This window comes from Cottoperca gobio, chromosome 17 (genome assembly GCF_900634415.1).
Source record: "Cottoperca gobio chromosome 17, fCotGob3.1, whole genome shotgun sequence".
Taxonomy (NCBI): domain Eukaryota; kingdom Metazoa; phylum Chordata; class Actinopteri; order Perciformes; family Bovichtidae; genus Cottoperca; species Cottoperca gobio.
The window spans coordinates 21,495,465-21,515,814 of NC_041371.1; the positions used below are offsets into that span (position 1 = coordinate 21,495,465).

Here is a 20,350-nt window from a genome sequence, read left to right on the forward strand (position 1 = left end):
TCAGCCTGTTAATATACAATTGAGATTCCAGCCAATTCAAACGCGTGTAGCCATTATAATATAATTGATGATTAAAAAGATGCTGTGCGCTCTATTTATAATGTTTGCGCGTAACGGTGCGCACCGTGAGTCTCTCCGTCATTAGCCAATGTACATCCATCTGGTCGCACTGCATCAGCTGCCACGACGGGGCTTGCGTGGACGTCACTGATTTTGTTCTTCTCTCTCTCTCTCTCTCTCTCTCTCTCTTTCCTCACCTTCCCCTTCTCGTTTTTTTCTTCCACCACCAGAGCATCTCTCCTTCAGCTCTCCCCCTCTCTATCTCTCTACACCGCCCACTCTCACTCACCGCCGCCTCGCCGGCTTCTTCTCCCCATTACATCGCCCGCTGCCCATTTTTTCCTGCATTTTTAAGAAGAAAAACCACTCATTTTTTTGGACCAAGAAAAATCCTCACCATGGCGAGCACCGAGGATAAAGCGGTCAACAAGGAGGTGACGTCCAGCTGGAAGGACTCCTTCTACAACCCGAGGACCGGGGAGGTGATGGGTCGTACAGCCAGCAGCTGGGGTAAGGCTCCCCGTTACACAGCAGTTCATTATTCATGCGAATAATACGGGGCTTCAACAATAACCTCCATCTTCACATTTTCAAAGCATTAAAAGATGTGCGCCTCATGATTAAATAGCCTACTCAATATTCCTGTGCATTAATGAATTAAAATGATGCCATATAGATATTGGATTAGCGGAGGAGCCATCATAGGCCTACATGAAGGTGTAGAGGAGAAGCCTGTACCAAGACGTATGATGCTATCAAAGGTGTGCACCAGGCTCTCTCTGCTGCACAATAACCCACCAGGTGATAATCAATCACAACAGCAGAGATTATTTTTTCATATTAATATTTATCCTCTGCATTAATTGGATTATCAGGATTGACAGCTGTTAAACCCTCTCATTACCTAATCACATGTGAGGAGTGTGCTACAGCATTCCTGGGCTGTATCCATAGCTGATCAGGCCATACGTTTTATGTAATGATTCCAGAGTGAGGTAGTAACACAGCTCCCTCCCTCCAGCAGCCAGCTCCGATAGGCTAGCGGGCGTCAGGCTGCTTGGGCCCCTGTGCTGCTGTGCAGTGGGATGCTCTATTGCAGTTGCATGGCCGCCCACATTAGCATGCCTGTCAAGGTCAAATGGGATTCCCTCTCTCCTCTTTCTCTCCCTTTCACGCACCAGGCAGGTGCATTATGGGATACTGTTGGAGAGGAATGAGAGGAAGGGGGGATGTACAGCAGGAAGCTGAGGGGTCCATCCTTTTTTTTCTTTTTTGTCCCACTTAGAGGGCATCCGTGCTGTGCAAGCTGGATGGTGGTGAACCATTTTGAGTCAGATGTTTCCACAACTGTGGCTCCTACCCCAACCCCCACCCCGCCACCCCACCACCCCCACCCCCTCTGCATTGTGCATAATTGAGGCTTCCAGTACTGCAGCGTCACCCTAAATATTATGCGATTTAAGGGAAGAATGGCCTCTAAATTATTAGCAGCAAGTAGAATTTCCCCCCTTGATCCAAAATGGTTTCTCTCAAAGGGATTGTCAAATGACAATTTCCTTCAGCCCCGCATGTGAGGAGAATCAGATTTGTCCAATCTTGTGTGTGGTTAAAGCTCAAAGTGAATTATACATGACCCCACTCTGTCTCTTTCCCTCATTATGTCTCCTTTCTATTCTATTCCTCTTACCTTCCTCCAGCCCTCATCCTGCTTTTCTACCTGGTCTTCTACTGTTTCTTGGCTGGCATGTTCGCGCTGACCATGTGGGTGATGCTGCTCACTCTGGATGACTACGTGCCGAAGTACCAAGACCGCGTCCCCTTTCCAGGTTGGTGTCTCTCAACAAACAGCACAGAGGAGAAACTAACTGGAAGCATTTCTTTCTGAATACATTATTCATACTCACACCAATGAGATGCTGTCACAATAATGGGCTGCATTACAGCTGCTTTTTGTATCGATCTGTTTCTGTCTCTTCCTGTGCGATCTCAGCAGTGGAGCTTGTTTGGATCAGAGAATGCTTTCTGTCCAGCTGTAATTGGAGACAAACCGCAGACGATGGCTGAGTGTGTTTCTCCTGTCTGACTCTATGTTTATGTTACTTTGTGTCTTCGTTGCAGGTTTGGTGGTTCAACCAAATTCACTGGATATGTCATTCAACAAATCTGACCCGCCAAAGTATGCAGAGTATGTCAAGACTCTGGACACCTTCCTGCGAAGTAAGTGCACTTCTCCCTGATCCACCAAGAAATAAATAATAACACAGATCCAAAGTCGCCTGCAATGAAACAAATCCCACTCTCCTTCAGCCGGATCCATTTCCAATTATTCATCCCATTTACCTGATCCCGTCTCCGTTCCCCTCTCTCTAACAGGCTATAATGATTCCGAGCAGGAGAAGAACGAGGACTGCACCCGAGGAGACTATTTTCTGCAGGACGACACCGAAAACATGTCAAAGAAAGCTTGCCGCTTCAAGAGGGGCTTCCTGAGTCTGTGCTCCGGCCTCTCCGACACCAGCTTTGGATATTCTGAAGGGAAACCCTGCGTGCTGCTGAAATTGAACAGGGTAACACTTTCACTCAGTTGAAAATCACTGAAAATGTACAAATGTACAATTTTGTCTTCTGTCTTCTAACCATTTATTCCCTCCCACAGCTTCTAATCTCCATCCATGTTCTCGCCTGCTGACCACAATAAACGATTAATTTCTGATTTTGGTTCCACACACTCAACTTCTCTTGTTTGGCTTCCTAGATCATTGGCCTGAAGCCTCGTGGGGATCCCTACATCAACTGCACAGTAAAAGTAAACACTGTCCTCCACACGTTACTCTACGTGTTGTTCTTGTCTGTGGTTTTTTTCATTTCTTTCATTTAAGAAAAAGCCCTGATGACCATAAACAGTGTCAATATTTTCTTTGTGTTGATCTTTCATTTTTTCCTTCTTTTTGTTTGTTTTGTGTCCGATTTCTTTCTGCATGCTGTCACTGACGGCTTTAGGGTAAGATAATATGTAAATTATGAGGATAAGGCGAGTAGAGGTGTTAACACATTTTATGATTATGTAACAAGTCATTATGCAGGTGCCTCTCTAAACCCATCCTAGTGCCATTCTCAAGTCATTTTTAATCCAATAGGCGCCATTTCCAGCCACAAATGTACTTTTTCAGATTAACGCAGAACACGTCATGTTTTCTACTTCATTTAAATCTCGTCACTAACAAACACAGGGCCATTGCTTCTCCTTTTTTTCAAGTCCTGTCGCGTGATCTTGGAAAAACGTGTCATTTGCTATTAATTTAACATAATAAGATGCATGTTATGTTAAGTTCACATCATGACTAACTCCTGTTCTTCCGTGCAGAAAGAAAACCCTGTTCAAATGCAGTATTTCCCCAGTGAGGGGCGCATTGACAAGATGTATTTCCCCTACTATGGCAAGAAAGCCCATGTAAGTATTTATCCCCAGTCAGATCCATGCTACTAACACCGTCTCCTCGATGTGTTATTGACAGACGGCTGTCTCTTTGCTGACGCAGGAGACTTACGTGCAGCCCCTGGTGGCTGTGAAGCTGCTGCTCACCAAGGAGGACTACAACAAAGAGCTGCCGGTGGAGTGCAGGGTGGAGGGCTCTGACCTCCGCAACAACGACGAGAGGGATAAGTTCCTGGGTCGCGTCACCTTCCGGATCAAGGTGGTGGAGTAATGGAGAAGCAGAAACCCGATGCAGAGGCTGCCCACGTTTGCTAAGGATTTAAGTTTGAAAAATAAAAATAACAAAAAGGAAGGAAGGTTCAAATACGTCACAAAGACGCCATTTAGGGATGTGGCCCAACAGTTTGATGTAGAAGATACAGATATTGAATGTTGCTTTGCTGACATTCTGACCCTTCTTTCCTTCATGATCTCCTCAAAGGTCAAAGACACAGGCTCTGCTCCTGACCCCATCCATCCATCATTCACCTGTTGCACTGTTCATTCTTCACTCGCTTTATTATTTTTAGTATTGATGTGATTAGATAACTTATAGCCATTGCAACCAAGCTATTTGGAGCCGTTGTGTAATTTCTGATACAACATATATTTTTTTTTTAATGTTTTTTTTTAGATCTTTCTGCTGTCAGGAAGAGAGTGTTGTTCTCATCTCTCCAAACTGTATGAACGACTGCAGTGTCACTGGTGTTGAGAGGATTTTTATCTTGCTGTATAGTGTAATTGAGAAAATAGAAGATCTCCAGAGTATTTCACATCATCACATCACAAAGACGTCATAGGAAACGTACCTTGATAATCAAGTATAGCCACTGTATCCCTGTATATGAAATGCCAATTACAAAGTCCCTTTCTACATATAAATACATTGTGATCCTTACCATATTTAGGGAGTTATAGATAGATCTTCGTGTTGTGGCCCGCGTAGCCACGACCCAGTCTTGTGCTGTCTGTCCGTCTGTCTGCATGTCCGTCTGTCTGTCTGCCCGTCTTCCTGTTTACTCACCTCTCCACTGCAATAGCCAACATGTGGGTGAGCCCTCGACGATAAGTCGTCTCGCTCCACCTCGCCGGGTGCTGCGTGGTGATGGTGGCTGAGGCGACACACACACACACAAACACACACACACACACACACACGAAGGTACAGTGTAAAAAAGAACTTGCTTTTAAGGCGGAGAGGAAAGTTCACTGTAACTATGTACTGTATATCTTTACGTGATCTGTATATCTATCTGGGTCTCAAAGATTGTTTGTTAGTTTCTCTCTTCTTCAGCCTGTTGATCTGATTGTCTGCCAATCTATTACTCTTCAATGTATATATATACACATACTATCTACCATATTTACTTAATTCACACTGTATTTTTGTCACAAAACACAATGTCTGTGCACTGTAAAGAAATAATTTAAGCAAAGATTTACAGGAAATTATCTTATTCAAAGCTATGTTTACACAGTCTTAAAAGGAACCCGCATTTGAAAGACCAACTTGTGACATCTCTTCAGGGTGCCTTAAGACCTGATGATATAAATTGTGGAATAAAAGTGATTTTGAAGAAAAAACATTTTCTCCTGTGTATTTCTTTATTTTTTTGTAGCTTTTGACATTTCAGGAAACTTTATCTGTTTGAGTGTGTAAATTTTCTCCTAAATTCAGCAAAAGTTAGCGTAACATAATGATTCATTTGGATATTTAAACACAACATTTTAGAAAACTTGTAATACAAAAAAGTATTTTCTTACTGTAAGTAATGAACTGGATATGTCACACAATTAAACAAAGTTTTGAACCTGGCTTTATTAAATGTTCAGATTTCTGTTCCACAAATGAGCACATATTTAATAAGATAATGCCTCATTTGCATATTTAAACATAAAATATCAGAAAACCTCAAATTAATTGTCTGATATATAAAAATAATAATACAATTTATTTATAGAGCACTTACTAAAACAAATTGCTTCCCACAGAGACAAATCAAATAAAAGACCAAATGATACAATTCATAAAATAATGAACAAGAAATGAAAAAACCTTAAAATAAACAGGCGGCTCAGATTAAATCAGGGTAAACTTTCCAATTAAAGCAGGCTTTTATAAGAGACACATTACATTATTAGAGTAATAATACTGATGCATCACTCCTTTATAAACAGTGAGGTCATTCAGAGGGGTCACAAGATAAATCTGTGCGGTCAGGCGAGGATTCAAGGGGGGTGAAAACTAAAAAATCTGCTACACTAATGTGTATCCAGTTTTTGGACTTTTTCTCTCATCTTTCTTGTGAGATGTTATTTTACCTCTTTGGGCCTCAAACTGTTATTTACATGAAACCATGTGAGAAGTTTAGAGAAGAAGGTCCAACTGCTCACAACTCTGAAATTTGACACGAGGCCCAAACCAGAACTGACTTCCTCTCTAATGCATGTACGTATGTTTCTGTATGTTTCTGTTGTGAATGTATGTTTCTGTATGTTTCTGTATGTGAATGTATGTGAATGTATGTGAATGTATGTTTCTGTATGTGAATGTATGTTTCTGTATGTTTCTGTATGTTTCTGTATGTGAATGTATGTGAATGTATGTTTCTGTATGTGAATGTATGTGAATGTATGTTTCTGTATGTGAATGTATGTGAATGTATGTTTCTGTATGTTTCTGTATGTGAATGTATGTGAATGTATGTGAATGTATGTGAATGTATGTGAATGTATGTGAATGTATGTGAATATATGTTTCTGTATGTGAATGTATGTTTCTGTATGTGAATGTATGTGAATGTATGTGAATGTATGTTTCTGTATGTATGTGAATGTATGTGAATATATGTGAATGTATGTGAATGTATGTGAATATATGTTTCTGTATGTGAATGTATGTTTCTGTATGTGAATGTATGTGAATGTATGTGAATGTATGTTTCTGTATGTTTCTGTATGTATGTGAATGTATGTGAATGTATGTGAATGTATGTGAATGTATGTTTCTGTATGTATGTGAATGTATGTGAATGTATGTGAATGTATGTGAATGTATGTGAATGTATGTTTCTGTATGTTTCTGTATGTGAATGTATGTGAATGTATGTGAATGTATGTTTCTGTATGTTTCTGTATGTGAATGTATGTTTCTGTATGTTTCTGTATGTGAATGTATGTGAATGTATGTGAATGTATGTTTCTGTATGTTTCTGTATGTGAATGTATGTTTCTGTATGTTTCTGTATGTGAATGTATGTGAATGTATGTGAATGTATGTGAATGTATGTGAATGTATGTGAATGTAAAACCTAGTAATAGCTGTGTGATAAATCAGAATCAGAAATACTTTATTGATCACCCGGGGGGGAAATTGGGTTGAGTTCCAGTGGCTCCATTTTAAAATAAATATATAAGTAAGAAAAATAGAAATATGTGCATTGTACTACATTATAAAACAACAAGATATAACAACAATACATATGGAAAAATAGAAATAAGAAATATGTAAACATTTGTATACATCATAAATTAGAGTATAATGCTAGAGTAATCATAATAAATAAGAAAGTACGTAAATAAAAGCACGATATTGTTATTGAGTAGAAGTATGAAGTAGCATCTAATGAAAATATCAAGTGGAATACAAGTACCTCAAAATCTTGTATTTGAGTGACATTTCTTTGTTACTGTACACTGCTGGAAATAATTGTTGAATGTATGTAAAATAGAATTACATAACACAAGAATGTGTATTAAAAGTAGTTTGACAGTAGAGGGAGAGCAGACGGGTGCCACTGTGTCTGCAGCCACACGAGAGAGCCAGAGAGCGCACACCGTGGCGCTGCAGCAGAGCCGCTGAGGAGGTTACTGAGGCTTTACTGATTACATGAATCAATATTTACATAATCCACATAATTAAACGTTTCACTTGTTTCCATAATATCAGCTGACAGCCCCTGGGACAGGATCTTAGTGGGGAAAAGTTCTTTTTCCCATGGACGGGATCAGTGAGCCTTTGGTTCTCAGTTGAATGGACCCCGGTCCACTCACCCACAGTGGTGGAATGTAACTAAGGACATTTACTTAAGTACTGCACCTAAATACAGAGGTACTTGTACTTTACTTGAGTAATTCCATGTCATGTATGTAACATTATACTTCTCCTCCACTACATTAATTTAATAACTTTACTTTGCAGATTTGGTTTATTAATACAAAATATAATCAATTAATAAATGATCTCTGGGAACCATCACCTTATCGTGGTGGAGAGGTTTGTGTGTCCCTATGAACCTGAGAGCTGTGTTGTCTGGAGCCTAGTGCTCCTGGTAGGGTCTCCCAAGGCAAATTGGTCTCAGGTGAGGGGCCAGACTAAGAATGGTTCAAAAACGACTTCATGAAAGAAAGGGAAAGGAAAGGAGAGACCCTGCCCGGAGGAAGCCCGCGGCCCCCGTCTGGAGCCAGGCCCAGAGGGAGGGCCCGACAGCGAGCGCCTGGTGGCCGGGTTTGCCACGGAGCCCGGTCGGGCACAGCCCGAAGAAGCTACGTGGTGCCTCCCATCCATCCATCCTGTGGGCCCACCACTCATGGGAAAAACCGCTGGGGTCGGGTGTGCTGTCACATGGGTGGCAGTGATGGTCAGGGACCTCGGCGGACCAGACCCGGGCAGCAGAGGCTGGCTCTGGGGACGTGGAACGTCACCTCTCTGTGGGGGAAGGAGCCGGAACTAGTGCGGGAGGTGGATCGCTACCAGTTGGATCTGGTGGGGCTTACCTCCACGCACAGTCTTGGCTCTGGAACCGTACTCCTGGATAGGGGTTGGACTCTATTCTTCTCCGGAGTTGCCCAAGGTGTGAGGCGTCGGGCCGGGGTGGGGATACTCACTAGCCCCCGGCTGAGCGCCGCTACGTTGGAGTTTATCCCGGTGGACGAGAGGGTCGCCTCCCTACGCCTTCGGGTTATGGGGGGGAAAAACTCTGACTGTTGTTTGTGCCTATGCCCCAAACCGCAGTTCTGAGTATTCGGCCTTCTTGGAGACCCTGAATGGAGCCCTGCAGGGGGCTCCAGTAGGAGACTCCGTAGTCTTGCTGGGAGACTTCAACGCACACGTGGGAAACGATGGAGACACCTGGAGAGGCGTGATTGGGAGGAAGGGCCTCCCTGATCTAAACCCGAACGGTCGTTTGTTGTTGGACTTCTGTGCTAGCCATGGAATGGCCATAACAAACACCATGTTCGAACATAAGGATGCTCATAAGTGCACGTGGTACCAGAGCACCCTAGGCCAAAGGTCAATGATCGATTTCGTAATCGTATCATCTGACATGAGGCCGCATGTTTTGGACACTCGGGTGAAGAGAGGGGCGGAGCTGTCGACTGATCACCATCTGGTGGTGAGTTGGATCAAGGGGTGGGGGAAGACTCTGGACAGACCTGGTAAACCCAAACGGGTAGTGCGGGTGAACTGGGAACGTCTGGAGGAAGCCCCTGTCCTGGGGATCTTTAACTCACACCTCCGGCGGAGCTTTTCAGCCATCCCTGTGGAGGTTGGGGGCATTGAACCTGAGTGGGCGATGTTCAAAACCTCTATTGCTGAAGCTGCGGTGATGAGCTGTGGTCTCAAGGTCTTAGGTGCCTCAAGGGGCGGTAACCCTCGAACACCGTGGTGGACCCCGGTGGTCAGGGAAGCCGTCCGACTGAAGAAGGAGTCCTTCCGGGTTATGTTATCCGGGAGGACTCCGGAAACAGTTGCAGGGTATCGAAGGACTAGAAGGGCGGCAGCTTCTGCCGTGTCAGAGGCAAAGCAGCGGGTGTGGGAGAAGTTCGGAGAAGCTATGGAGAAGGACTTTCGATCGGCACCAAGGTGCTTCTGGAAAACCATCCGGCACCTCAGGAGGGGGAAGCGAGGAACCATCCAAGCTGTGTACAGCAAGGGTGGGACCCTGCTGACTTCAACTGAGAAGTTTATCGGCCGGTGGAAGGAGCACTTTGAGGAACTCCTGAATCCGACTAACACGCCCTCTATGGTTAGAGGCAGAGCTGGAAGCTGATGGGGGATCATCGTCAATTTCCCTGATGGAAGTCACTGAGGTAGTCAAACAACTCCACAGTGGCAAAGCCGCAGGGGTTGATGAGATCCGTCCAGAAATGCTGAAGGCTTTGGGTGTTGAGGGGCTGTCTTGGTTGACACGCCTCGTCAACATTGCGTGGAAGTCTGGGACAGTGCCTAGGGGTTGGCAGACCGGGGTGGTGGTTCCCTTATTTAAAAAGGGGGACCAGAGAGTGTGTGCCAACTACAGGGGTATCACACTTCTCAGCCTCCCTGGTAAAGTCTACTCCAAGGTACTGGAAAGGAGGGTTCGGCCGGTAGTCGAACCTCTGATTGAAGAGGAACAATGCGGATTCCGTCCTGGTCGTGGAACAACGGACCAACTCTTCACTCTCGCAAAGATCCTGGAGGGGGCCTGGGAGTACGCCCATCCGGTCTACATGTGTTTTGTGGATCTGGAGAAGGCGTATGACCGGGTCCCCCGGGTGGGAGGTGCTGCGGGAGTATGGGGTGAGGGGGTCACTTTTGAGGGCCATCCAATCCCTGTACGCCCAAAGCGAGAGTTGTGTCCGGATACTCGGCAGTAAGTCGGACTCGTTTCCCGTGAATGTTGGCCTCCGCCAGGGCTGCGCTTTATCACCAATCCTGTTCGTGATTTTCATGGATAGGATATCGAGGCGTAGTCGTGGAGGAGAGGGGTTGCAGTTCGGTGACCTGAGGATCTCATCGCTGCTCTTTGCAGATGATGTGGTCCTTATGGCATCATCGGTCTGTGACCTTCAACAGTCACTGGATCGGTTCGCAGCCGAGTGTGAAGCGGTTGGGATGAGGATCAGCACCTCCAAATCTGAGGCCATGGCTCTCAGCAGGAAACCGGTGGATTGCCTACTCCGGGTAGGGAATGAGCCATTACCCCAAGTGAAGGAGTTCAAGTACCTCGGGGTCTTGTTCGCGAGTGAGGGGACAATGGAGCGAGAGATTGGCCGGAGAATCGGAGCAGCGGGGACGGTATTACAGTCACTTTACCGCACCGTTGTGACGAAAAGAGAGCTGAGCCAGAAGGCAAAGCTCTCAATCTACCGGTCGATCTTCGTTCCTACCCTCACCTATGGTCATGAAGGCTGAGTCATGACCGAAAGAACGAGATCACGGGTACAAGCGGCCGAAAATGGGTTTTCTCAGACGGGTGGCTGGCGTCTCCCTTAGAGATAGGGTGAGAAGCTCAGCCATCCGTGAGAGACTCGGAGTAGAGCCGCTGCTCCTTTACGTTGAAAGGAACCAGTTGAGGTGGTTCGGGCATCTAGTAAGGATGCCACCTGGGCGCCTCCCTAGGGAGGTGTTCCAGGCACGTCCAGCTGGGAGGAGACCCCGGGGAAGACCCAGGACACGGTGGAGAGATTATATCTCCTCACTGGCCTGGGAACGCCTCAGGATCCCCCAGTCGGAGCTGGAGGATGTGGCCCGGAGAAGGGAAGATTGGGGTTCCTTACTGGAGCTGCTGCCTCCGCGACCCGATCCCGGATAAGCGGTAGACGATGGATGGATGGATGGATAATAAATGATAATATATTTTTATAGGTTATGCTACTCAGCTCCACCTTTACCAGCTACAGTACTACAGTAAACACATTAATGCATCAATAATTATAATCCCTTAAGATTATATACATTATTCTGAACTGTTCCGTTGTGCATAATACTTTTGGTACTTTAAGTATATCTTTGTACTTATATTTAAGTAAGATTGTGAATGCAGGACTTGTTACAGATTATTTCTACAGTGTGGTAATGTTGACTTCTCCCAGCACCGCTCGCCTGCATGTCTAGTTGTGCTTTAAATGATTTGGTCATTCACTGAATCACAGACCATAGCCTCATCACTGAATGGTTGTCCCTGTGCAACACAGAGACTACTTTGACAGGAGAAGTCAGAACACATCAGGTCAGTATGAAGAGAAGTCTGATCACACCTGTCTGCTTTCATTTCACAGCACCTCAATCTATCCAGCTCCCCCCGCGCCCGGAGGCAGCAGCAGCAGTGCGTCTGCTCTGTACCAGAGTCCTGCTGCATGTCAGAGAATCTCTCGGGGTTTAGCTGCAGCACCTCAGAGTCTCTTCAACTCTCACTGTCCTCGAGTGAGAACGCTGTACACAAGTGACAAAAGAAAACACCAAACAGATGCTTTCATCTATTTTTTGGGCTTATGGCGGAAGAAAAGTATTTGTGAAACGTCGTAGATGTTGGAACTACTTAGAACTGAGAGTCTGAGTTGGAAAGATCTCTCATAGTGTATCTGTGTTTTATGAGTAAATGTTTTTTCATTATTATTATTATTACTAAACTGAACTACGACACTACACGTTACAATAATATCTTCACACCTTACTATGTGTGCGACATTAACGCACATCTTTGGGACTATATCTCTGTGCATTGCATATTCTTTTCATAGTTCATAATGTGAACCTTTGCTCAGTCCTTAAACATTTCTGTGCAAAACTGCCACTTCTAAATCATATTCTTCATAGTATTATTTTATATTTTTATTGTATTTTTCTTCTATTCTATATTTATGCTTCTTGTACATATGTGTTAGTGTATTCTTTCAAATTCTTATTTTATTTTTCTTCTAGTTCATATTTTTATTTCTTGTACATATTTGCTATGGTATTTCTTCATATTTTTATTATATGTTTGTATTATTGTTATATTTATGTTTCTTACCAATACAATACAAACCAAAGCAAATTCATGGCAATAAACCCGTTTCTGATTCTGATTCTGATTTTTTAAAGCTTTACCAAAGAAAAACAATAAATTGGCTCATTTTTAACTTTTCAGCGTTCAATAAGCAATTGGCTGATTTTTAGAATTGCACTTTCATTTCATTCATACAGGATTCTTTCTTTAAAAGAAACCATGAAATGTGAAAATGTGTTGAAATAAGGTTTCTCAGCTCAGCAGCACTGCAGCTCAGATTTCTGCTCAGAGCCGTCACTGTCAGTAACACTGAGTACCTGAGGGGATTTGCAGCTGATTTAAGCAAAGAAGGCGCAAGGATAACATTGGTTATCGCCTTATCAGCTAAGGGTTGAACATGCCAATTTGCGGCAGCCTCGAGGACAGCCTGGCTGTAGTCAGCATCCTGAAAGGGATTAATGCAGTTGGTATTTTTAGGTTTTACTCCAGAGCCCTCAGCTACTCTTTCTCTGTGGTTATATAAAGCACAGAGAACATGTGGGCACACTTTTGTACGTTCTCTGACACTGGTGGTAGACGTAGATACAACAAACGTAGTGAGATAAACACATGTATACTCTTAATCACAGAAAACACACATATTAAAAGACATATATTTTATTTTATTCAAATGATTCAGGATTCAAAGAATGTTCTGCTTTACATCTTACATACCTATAGTTGCAATTCCTCTCATGTTATATTTACAAGTACATGTATCATATATATATTTATATCTATTAACATTAACTGTAAAAACTCACCTCTCGATCTGAAAATTTAAAAACGTATGCAAATAATTACCCTGAGACAAGTAAACTAACCCAAGTCTCTACTCAGCTTAATGATCCCAAGTCTTTTTCAGGATCCGTCTAATTTGAGTGATTCACACTCATACTAAGAGAAGAGCCCTGAACTAGCGCTGCAACTCTCCATTATCAAAATAGTTGGCCATTATTTTTCTTTCGATCGACTTATCGTTGCAGCTCTACCCTGAAGTGTCACAGTGTTCCAGGGCCCTGGACAGGGCAACCTGCACATTCCTGGTACAGGAACGTGTTGTCCAACTGCTCTACACTTCCCTCCTGCACTCAGCTTTCCCAGCATCTCAGGGCTAACAGTCCCCATTTCTCACTAAGTTGAGCCTCATAGCACCAACAGTAGAGCGACTCAGTGAAGAGGTGTTCAGTATCATCTTCTTTAGAATAAATCCTACAGTTTAGATAACTTACATCTTTGCCTTTCTCCCTGTGCATAGACATTTTATATACAATACATACAATTGCTTTAAAGAGTTTTTATAAAACTAAAATGTTGGTGTGGAAGGAAAACCACCTTGATGTAAATGCAGTGATCATCCTTGATTATGAGGTTTAGGATCACAACGTATATAATATTAAACACTAGCACTATCTCTGCCACATGTGCTTGGAAAGCACTTTTCACTGTCGTAACAGTGTCACCGTATGGCGGCATCAATAAAGAACATAAGAGGGGGGGGGGAGTGCTATGAAATGCTGTAACCTTTACACAAGCCGCTAGAATATGCTAAAATACATTTCTACATGGCTGTTCAAATTAGTTTAAAGCTTAATGTTGAAAGCAACAGCATTGCTTCAGCAGGTAATTCTACTGCAAACTCTGTTAGAAAATGTTTCTCAGACAGTTTTGATTTAGACAGTTTCTTCATATTGGAACATTATGGCACAAAGGCCTTTAACTTACTATTATAACACTATTGTCCTTGATAAAAAGGTTGTAAAATGTACTCCTAGCAGTCAACGTGGTTGCAAGTCTACATCATTAGATATTTGCGAGAGAAGCTGTGAACCACAGAGATGATGCTCAATACACGTCAGCACATCCTCCATATTTCACCGAACCTTGCCTGGAAAGCAGTGTGTCTCTAAACATTGAGCTTCCTTAAAAGAAATGGGTGGTACATCTTTCTCAACAAAGACGCACAACTCTTTGGTGATCCATCACAGCAATATACACGTGCCTGACTTCTTCTCGTCATCAGGATCTCCTGCACCCGCTTTCCTGTTGGGATCGTTGAGCTCGTCAAACAGTCCGGTCTCAATCATCTCTTGCTGCCACTGAATCGGTACGGCGCCTGTGCTAAACTCCTTGAAGAATTTATCGTCATTGACGTCAAACACGATGCCCTTAATCTCAGAGAACTCAGCGATGTCGTCGGTGTCCTTAGCGTAGACGACGTTGGGCTTGGGCACCCATGGAGGGTCCACCAGCCCGGCCTCCAGACGGGGGAAGTTGATTTTGTTGAACCATTCGTGCTTCCTTGGATCCTCCATGTTGTTCCTAATAAGGAGATAAAAATATACTTTCAGACTTAATGAAACAAGAACAAAGTGGCTGCACAGGTTCATGCAACACAACACATTCATAACAATCTAGCGAATGTCGAGACAGCATTTAGACAGGACCGCTTTTCTCAGCTTTCTGTTGCCCTTACTCAATCAGTTCATTCTTAGCAAGCTGGTTATTCCAATCTCAGTTTCCTGACATCCATTACATCGACTTCAAACATTTAAATCCCAAATTATATGTGGAACTGATTTCTGAAAAAAATAAAATTACAAAAATTGACCCTTGTGTGCAGACACACACACACACACACACACACACACACACACACACACACACACACACACACACACACACACACACACACTCACGTAGCAGGTGGCTTGCTTATAGTTTAAAGAACATCATACTTTATGCCCAGGCGCTCCTCAATTTTCTTCTTGAGGAACTGCTGGATGATGTCCTTGGTGGGAGCATCAAAGCACTTGTGCTCCCACTTTGGTTCCTCGCTTTGGATGCGGCGTTGTACCTCCTCCTTCTCCACCTTCTCCTTCTTGCTGTCGGGGCCTTTGAAAGGTGTGTAGCCAGCAACCATCTCGTAGATACTGCAGCCCAGGGCCCACCAGTCCACTGATGTCCTGTAGGGAGTTTTGGTCAGGAGCTCAGGGGCCATGTATGCTCCAGTACCAGCCTGGAGGAGAGAGAGAATATTGAATATGAGGTGCATCTGTACATCCTTTTAATACGTTTTTAACTTGTTAGAAAGCAATGTGTTTATTATGAGATAGAGAGGGCTTGTGGAAAGACAGACTGGTAAAGAACAACTTTAAGACTTCCTTCATACTTCCCATGGACAACTGTTACATAGTTCAATTGCCTGGGTTACGAAAAGCTTTACTCTCGTCATCTCTTTCTGTCCCTCTGTGTAACTTTCACCTTTCCCTCTCTGCTCCCCTTCCCTCCCTCTACCTGTATGACCTCACCACAGCCATAATCCTAATGCTAAGCCTACTAACTGTCAAGAGTTGTGTGCGTCTATACATTGACTGAGTTGTCCAACCTCTTAAATAAATCCTGGCCATTTCTGGATGCTGTAGCCGGAAATATGCAAGATCATAGCCATGCATCTAATGTATAATTAAAGAACACAAACACACACACACACACCAAACTGGCATAGAGCCTAGAGCTCACCCTTTACTACTGCAAGTAAGTCCTGAGGAATCCTCTCATGGATAAATATTTTTATAGGAGATCCATAGGTTACAGGTGAAGTGCTGCGTTGGCATTATGACGACTGTTGGCCTTAGACAGAGCAGCACACGACAAGTTCTTACATCTTTTCTTTTTCTTTTTGCATGACAGATTGTGATCACTAAACACACGTGGTACTTCAAGATCTACTTAAACAAGAAGAACTGACCCGTCTGACTGATTAGTGAAGACGTGATAGTACACCTCCATTGACCAATCGTAAGCAGGTTTGCATGCAACACTTTAAAGTCCATGTCACCTCATCTATTAAACTTCTGCGTTGCTTTGAACTTTTCCTGGTGGCTTTCTGTAACTATGTTCTGTTCATCTGAACACTCTGGTCAGTCAAAGGGGCAAAACTCTTATGATTACAAAGGTGACAGAATTATCACCAAGAATAATCTGATTTTATTTGCAGCCATGTTAAGTCAACTTGTTTGCTAACTAATATGTCTAAACATATTCGGTTTTTACCTGGATCTGTCAATGTAATCAGGGACAGACTTGTGTAATTCCCACTAAGAAGATTAGGGGACCAAAGCCAGCCTTGCCTGTGGGAGGTTAGCCCAGTCACTTTGGCTGGTTGAGGAGCATCAGAGTACTGGATAATGAGCTTACTGGACTTTCATGGAGCCGAGAGCTTACTCTTTGCTACCGCAAGTAAGTCCTGACGGAACCATGTTGCAAAATTCTTCATCTTTTTTTCAGGTCATCCTTAGGTTAGTGCAGGCTAGGTGTAAAATATTGTAGGTATTATGAAACAAAACTGGGAGAAGTAATATTTGGTCATGCCCCATGTGTATAATACATCTGACTGGTTTTTAAAGCTTGGTGATTGATCTGATCGTGATGTACTGTCAAAGTCAACCCTTTCTTTTGCACATTGTGGAGTGATCCTCAGTGAGAAGCAAGAACTCCTGTGCAGCTGATGTGGTGGAACATCAAATTGAACTCATTGATGTGAAGTGTCATGGTAAGAAACTGCATCGCAGCTGAGTCAAGGTAACACCTTTGCAGAAATAACTCAATCTCTGTAACCAAGTTGGTGAGGGAAGCCCTCTTATATGTTTCGACTGCTACTTTAACAAGCGTTGAACCTCAGAGGTCTAAAACATAACCCCTATATAAATGGTGGCCTATAAATGGCCAGGCTATAATCTGACAGCTAAAGGATCGAAAGAGTTATAAAAAGGATTCAGAGACTCATTGCACAGATCTTTAAGAAATCCGGTAATCCCTGTCCGGATTTAAAGTGAAAACCCTAGCAAGCCTGTCCAAGCCTGAGTTCAGTTTTGAGCTCCAACCTCAACTTCAGATGGGCAAAGAGAGGGAGGGGCTGTAGATCCCACCAACCAGTGGTTTCTTTGTATATTATTTCTGTTTGTGTGTGAGCGTGTGTTGTCTTAAGCTCCATTCATGCAGAAGATGACTCCACTAAAGTCTTGTTGAATTAAAGATCTGATACACGTAACAGAATCCAGGGAGAGTCCTTGCCCGCCCTTTGATGTATGCAACTTCAAAGACTTTGAATAATAGATGAAATGGCCGTTTAGGGTAGACATCTTTTACTATAATGTAAAATATTTCCTTATGATTCCCATTGCTGACATCATCCAGCTAGGTCCTCTTATGTTAGCATCCTAATGGCTTTGAGAGTGCACCTTGGTGTACTTAGTGCATCTTTTTATACAATTCTCCTAACTGGAATTCAACCAGAATATCACGGTTGTCTGTACTCACCATCTGGGTGACAGTCTTCTCTGGAACAATCTCTATGGCCAGACCCAAATCTGAAAGTCGGCACTGGCCTTGGCTATCCAGCAACACGTTCTCCGGCTTCATGTCACGGTATATGATATTCATTTCGTGCAGATGCATAATACCGGTGGTGATTTGCGCCGTGTAGTGGATGATGCGCTTCATCTCGATGCCCTTGTCCACACCCTTGCCATCATAGCCTATGTTGTAAATGTGGTACCTGAGGTCTCCTCCATTCATCAGGGTCATGACAAGGCACAGGTGGGTCTTGGTGTCATAGGCGTAGCCCAAGTTGACCAGAAACAGGCTGTTAACCTTCTCTAGGATCTTCTTCTCTAACAGGGCCATCTTCTCACCACCCTTTTTCTTCAGTCGCCTTTTACACAACTTCTTGCAGGCATACATCTGGCCTGTGTTCTTCACCTGAACAGCGCACACCTGGAGAAAAACAGATTATTTGTTAAAAAGGACGTTTCTATTATCAATATCCAACAAGTTCTCTTTTGAGGAATTAGTTCCACAGAAAGGCAGCGCAAACGGATGAGAAGACTGCTGCTTGTCCTCTGTTTTAAAGGCGAGTGGGAATGACAGCTCCCTAAATAAACTAGAATAATTACTGAATTATCACATATTTCATGATATTATCACAAATAATGCCGCATAGCACTGATATAGAATCACTGGTAGGACTTAAATAAAATGGGTTCAAGAAGCAAACCAAGCTTGACCCTTGTCAACCCTTAACTCAACCTTTACTTCTGGTATCATTCATTCCCTGTAAGCAGAGGATCAGGTTTATCCACTGCATTGCACTGCTGAGTAAGTTACGTCAGCAAATAAATAAAAACATTGTGCATTATGAAAGCTCTAAAGTAGCACAGTCATTTTAATGAACAATATACTGTTAAAAAAAAAACCATAAACATTATCATTTTTCGATGTCTCAACCGCTTTCCACACATCTATAATAGTATTAATCTCCTTAAGGTGCCTTATACTGGGTTGCATACTCAAGCTTGTTGCTAAGAGCTTGACTTGAGGTTCCTGGAGGGTAGATTCTGGGTCCTCTAATGTCTGTCCCTCTGATCTCCCATCAATCCAAACGTTTGTTAATGATTACTACGCTGTTTTATTTCCCTACAATGTGCACAGTTACTGCTCAGTTATATATTTACACAGCACTTTGTCTTTTAAAACAGACGCGCTTGATTCAATTTTCTGTTGAATGATTTAATATTGTTAGTTGCTGACTTTTATATATGATCTTCTGTCATCTTCATGTCTGAATTGAGACAGAGATCTTGATCTCAATAAGACAATAAGTTATTGATAAGTATTTGAACTATGCTAGTTCCATCAAAGCAAGACCACTACTTCCTGCATTGTGGCTTCGTTACTTTATATAAACAGGATTTTTCTAAACTTGAAGAGGTTTTCCTGTATGTCACATGACTTCATGGTCACCTTGCGACAAGGTAAATCCTCATGATTATGTAAGGTATAATCTCTTGCCCTACAATATCCTTTCTTATGCTTCAAAGCAAATACACTTCTATAGCTTAAGAATGGAACAACACTGACACTGCACATCGTACTCTACTGTAGCTCCAATTCCAAAACATGTTGAATGCATGTTTTCTTCTTCACTGTTTTGCATATATTACACAGAATATCATGGTATGTATAACACAATCCTGCAACTAAGAACAGTGTTAAAAGATAAATGATTTGCCAAAACACATATTTCAACAGACTTTTATCAAATAATACGTAGAAGTGTTTGCATGCTCACCTCTCCAAAGCCTCCTTTGCCAAGAGTTCTGAACTCATAGAAGTATTTGTCAGAGATGGGCTGTTTCTCATACTCTTTCCATTGGAGGAATTTATCAAATAATGGACTGGCCTGGTAATCTGTGAAGGGTTTGTTTTGCAGAAATGCTCTTACACCGTCCTGGACTTTGCTTTTCATCACCTCCTCAAATGTGGCATCTGTCACAGACTTGCATTTTTCAGCAGGCTCCCCGGTAAGAAAGGTCAGGAAACTCTTGGAATCAGCCTTACAATACTTGGTGAGGATGCTTTTCCGTGACTTTTCTTTTAGTGCACCTTCAGCCAGATCCCAGTCATACAGCTCATCCAGGAAATCAGCAGCAAGCTTAAATTCAGCAGTATTTGCCAGGAATTCACGAAAAAACTTTTTGCCAATAGGCTGCTTTTCACAAACCGATGTAAAGTCCTTGTCAAGGGAGACTCGCATTGCATTACATTGTTCAGGATTGGGAAGAGCCAAGCTGCGACGGCGCTTTTTCATCTCTTTGTCATCCCCACCCTGGGCTTTTAGGTAGGCCGTGTTGGCCACCAGGTTATCCAGTCCCCCCATGTCACACATCTTGTCGGCTGTATGTGGTCTTTCCCCCTAAGTGACTGGGTTGTTCAGTGGCTTCCCACGGTTACCCTCAGCGTCGTTCAGAATGTGTGCGTCTGTGTGAGACTGCAGTTCGCTCCAAAGTCAGCGAGCAAATGAGCTCCTTCACCAAGTATACCTGCAAACCTAAGACACACTGACACACCCAGTAATTACTCATTTAGAATTAAATACCAGGGAGGGATTTTGGCTTAAGGATCTTTGTGTGGACTATTCAAGGATGCTGTGCACGGAAAGGGAATCGTAAGCGGGCTCTGT

At 43.2% G+C, this 20,350-nt stretch overlaps 2 protein-coding genes across 3 annotated transcripts; one reads left to right on the plus strand and one right to left on the minus strand.

The window, feature by feature from the left end:
* The first annotated feature begins 458 nt into the window (after positions 1–458).
* On the plus strand, positions 459–5,119 carry atp1b3a (ATPase Na+/K+ transporting subunit beta 3a). The gene is made up of 7 exons (XM_029453071.1): positions 459–570; positions 1,758–1,886; positions 2,179–2,277; positions 2,434–2,627; positions 2,816–2,866; positions 3,425–3,511; positions 3,600–5,119. Exons 1-7 carry the CDS (start codon positions 459–461, stop codon positions 3,765–3,767), a joined length of 840 nt encoding a protein of 279 aa, XP_029308931.1. The 3' UTR covers positions 3,768–5,119.
* Positions 5,120–14,309: 9,190 nt separating this feature from the next.
* Positions 14,310–20,056, minus strand: grk7a (G protein-coupled receptor kinase 7a). 2 transcript variants are annotated; one of them, XM_029453762.1, is made up of 4 exons: positions 19,460–20,056; positions 17,650–18,105; positions 15,066–15,346; positions 14,310–14,649 (listed from the first exon to the last, which is right to left on the minus strand). In XM_029453762.1, the coding sequence occupies exons 1-4, from the start codon at positions 20,054–20,056 to the stop codon at positions 14,310–14,312; spliced, it is 1,674 nt and encodes a 557-aa protein (XP_029309622.1). The 2 variants fall into 2 exon arrangements, with proteins under 2 accessions (XP_029309622.1, XP_029309623.1); XM_029453763.1 differs by having other exon boundaries at positions 14,310–14,636; positions 15,059–15,346.
* Positions 20,057–20,350: the final 294 nt, after the last annotated feature.

Excerpts from the sequence above, each read along its gene's own strand:
- atp1b3a (XM_029453071.1), top strand. The coding sequence starts at position 459 with ATGGCGAGCACCGAGGATAAAGCGGTCAACAAGGAGGTGACGTCCAGC. Across the intron at positions 2,278-2,433 it reads TCTGGACACCTTCCTGCGAA|GCTATAATGATTCCGAGCAG; the intron begins GTAAGTGCACTT and ends TCTCTCTAACAG. Across the intron at positions 2,628-2,815 it reads TGCTGCTGAAATTGAACAGG|ATCATTGGCCTGAAGCCTCG; the intron begins GTAACACTTTCA and ends TTGGCTTCCTAG.
- grk7a (XM_029453762.1), bottom strand. The coding sequence starts at position 20,056 with ATGTGTGACATGGGGGGACTGGATAACCTGGTGGCCAACACGGCCTAC. Across the intron at positions 18,106-19,459 it reads GCAAAGGAGGCTTTGGAGAG|GTGTGCGCTGTTCAGGTGAA; the intron begins GTGAGCATGCAA and ends GTTTTTCTCCAG. Across the intron at positions 14,650-15,065 it reads GAGGAGCGCCTGGGCATAAA|GAACAACATGGAGGATCCAA; the intron begins GTATGATGTTCT and ends TCTCCTTATTAG.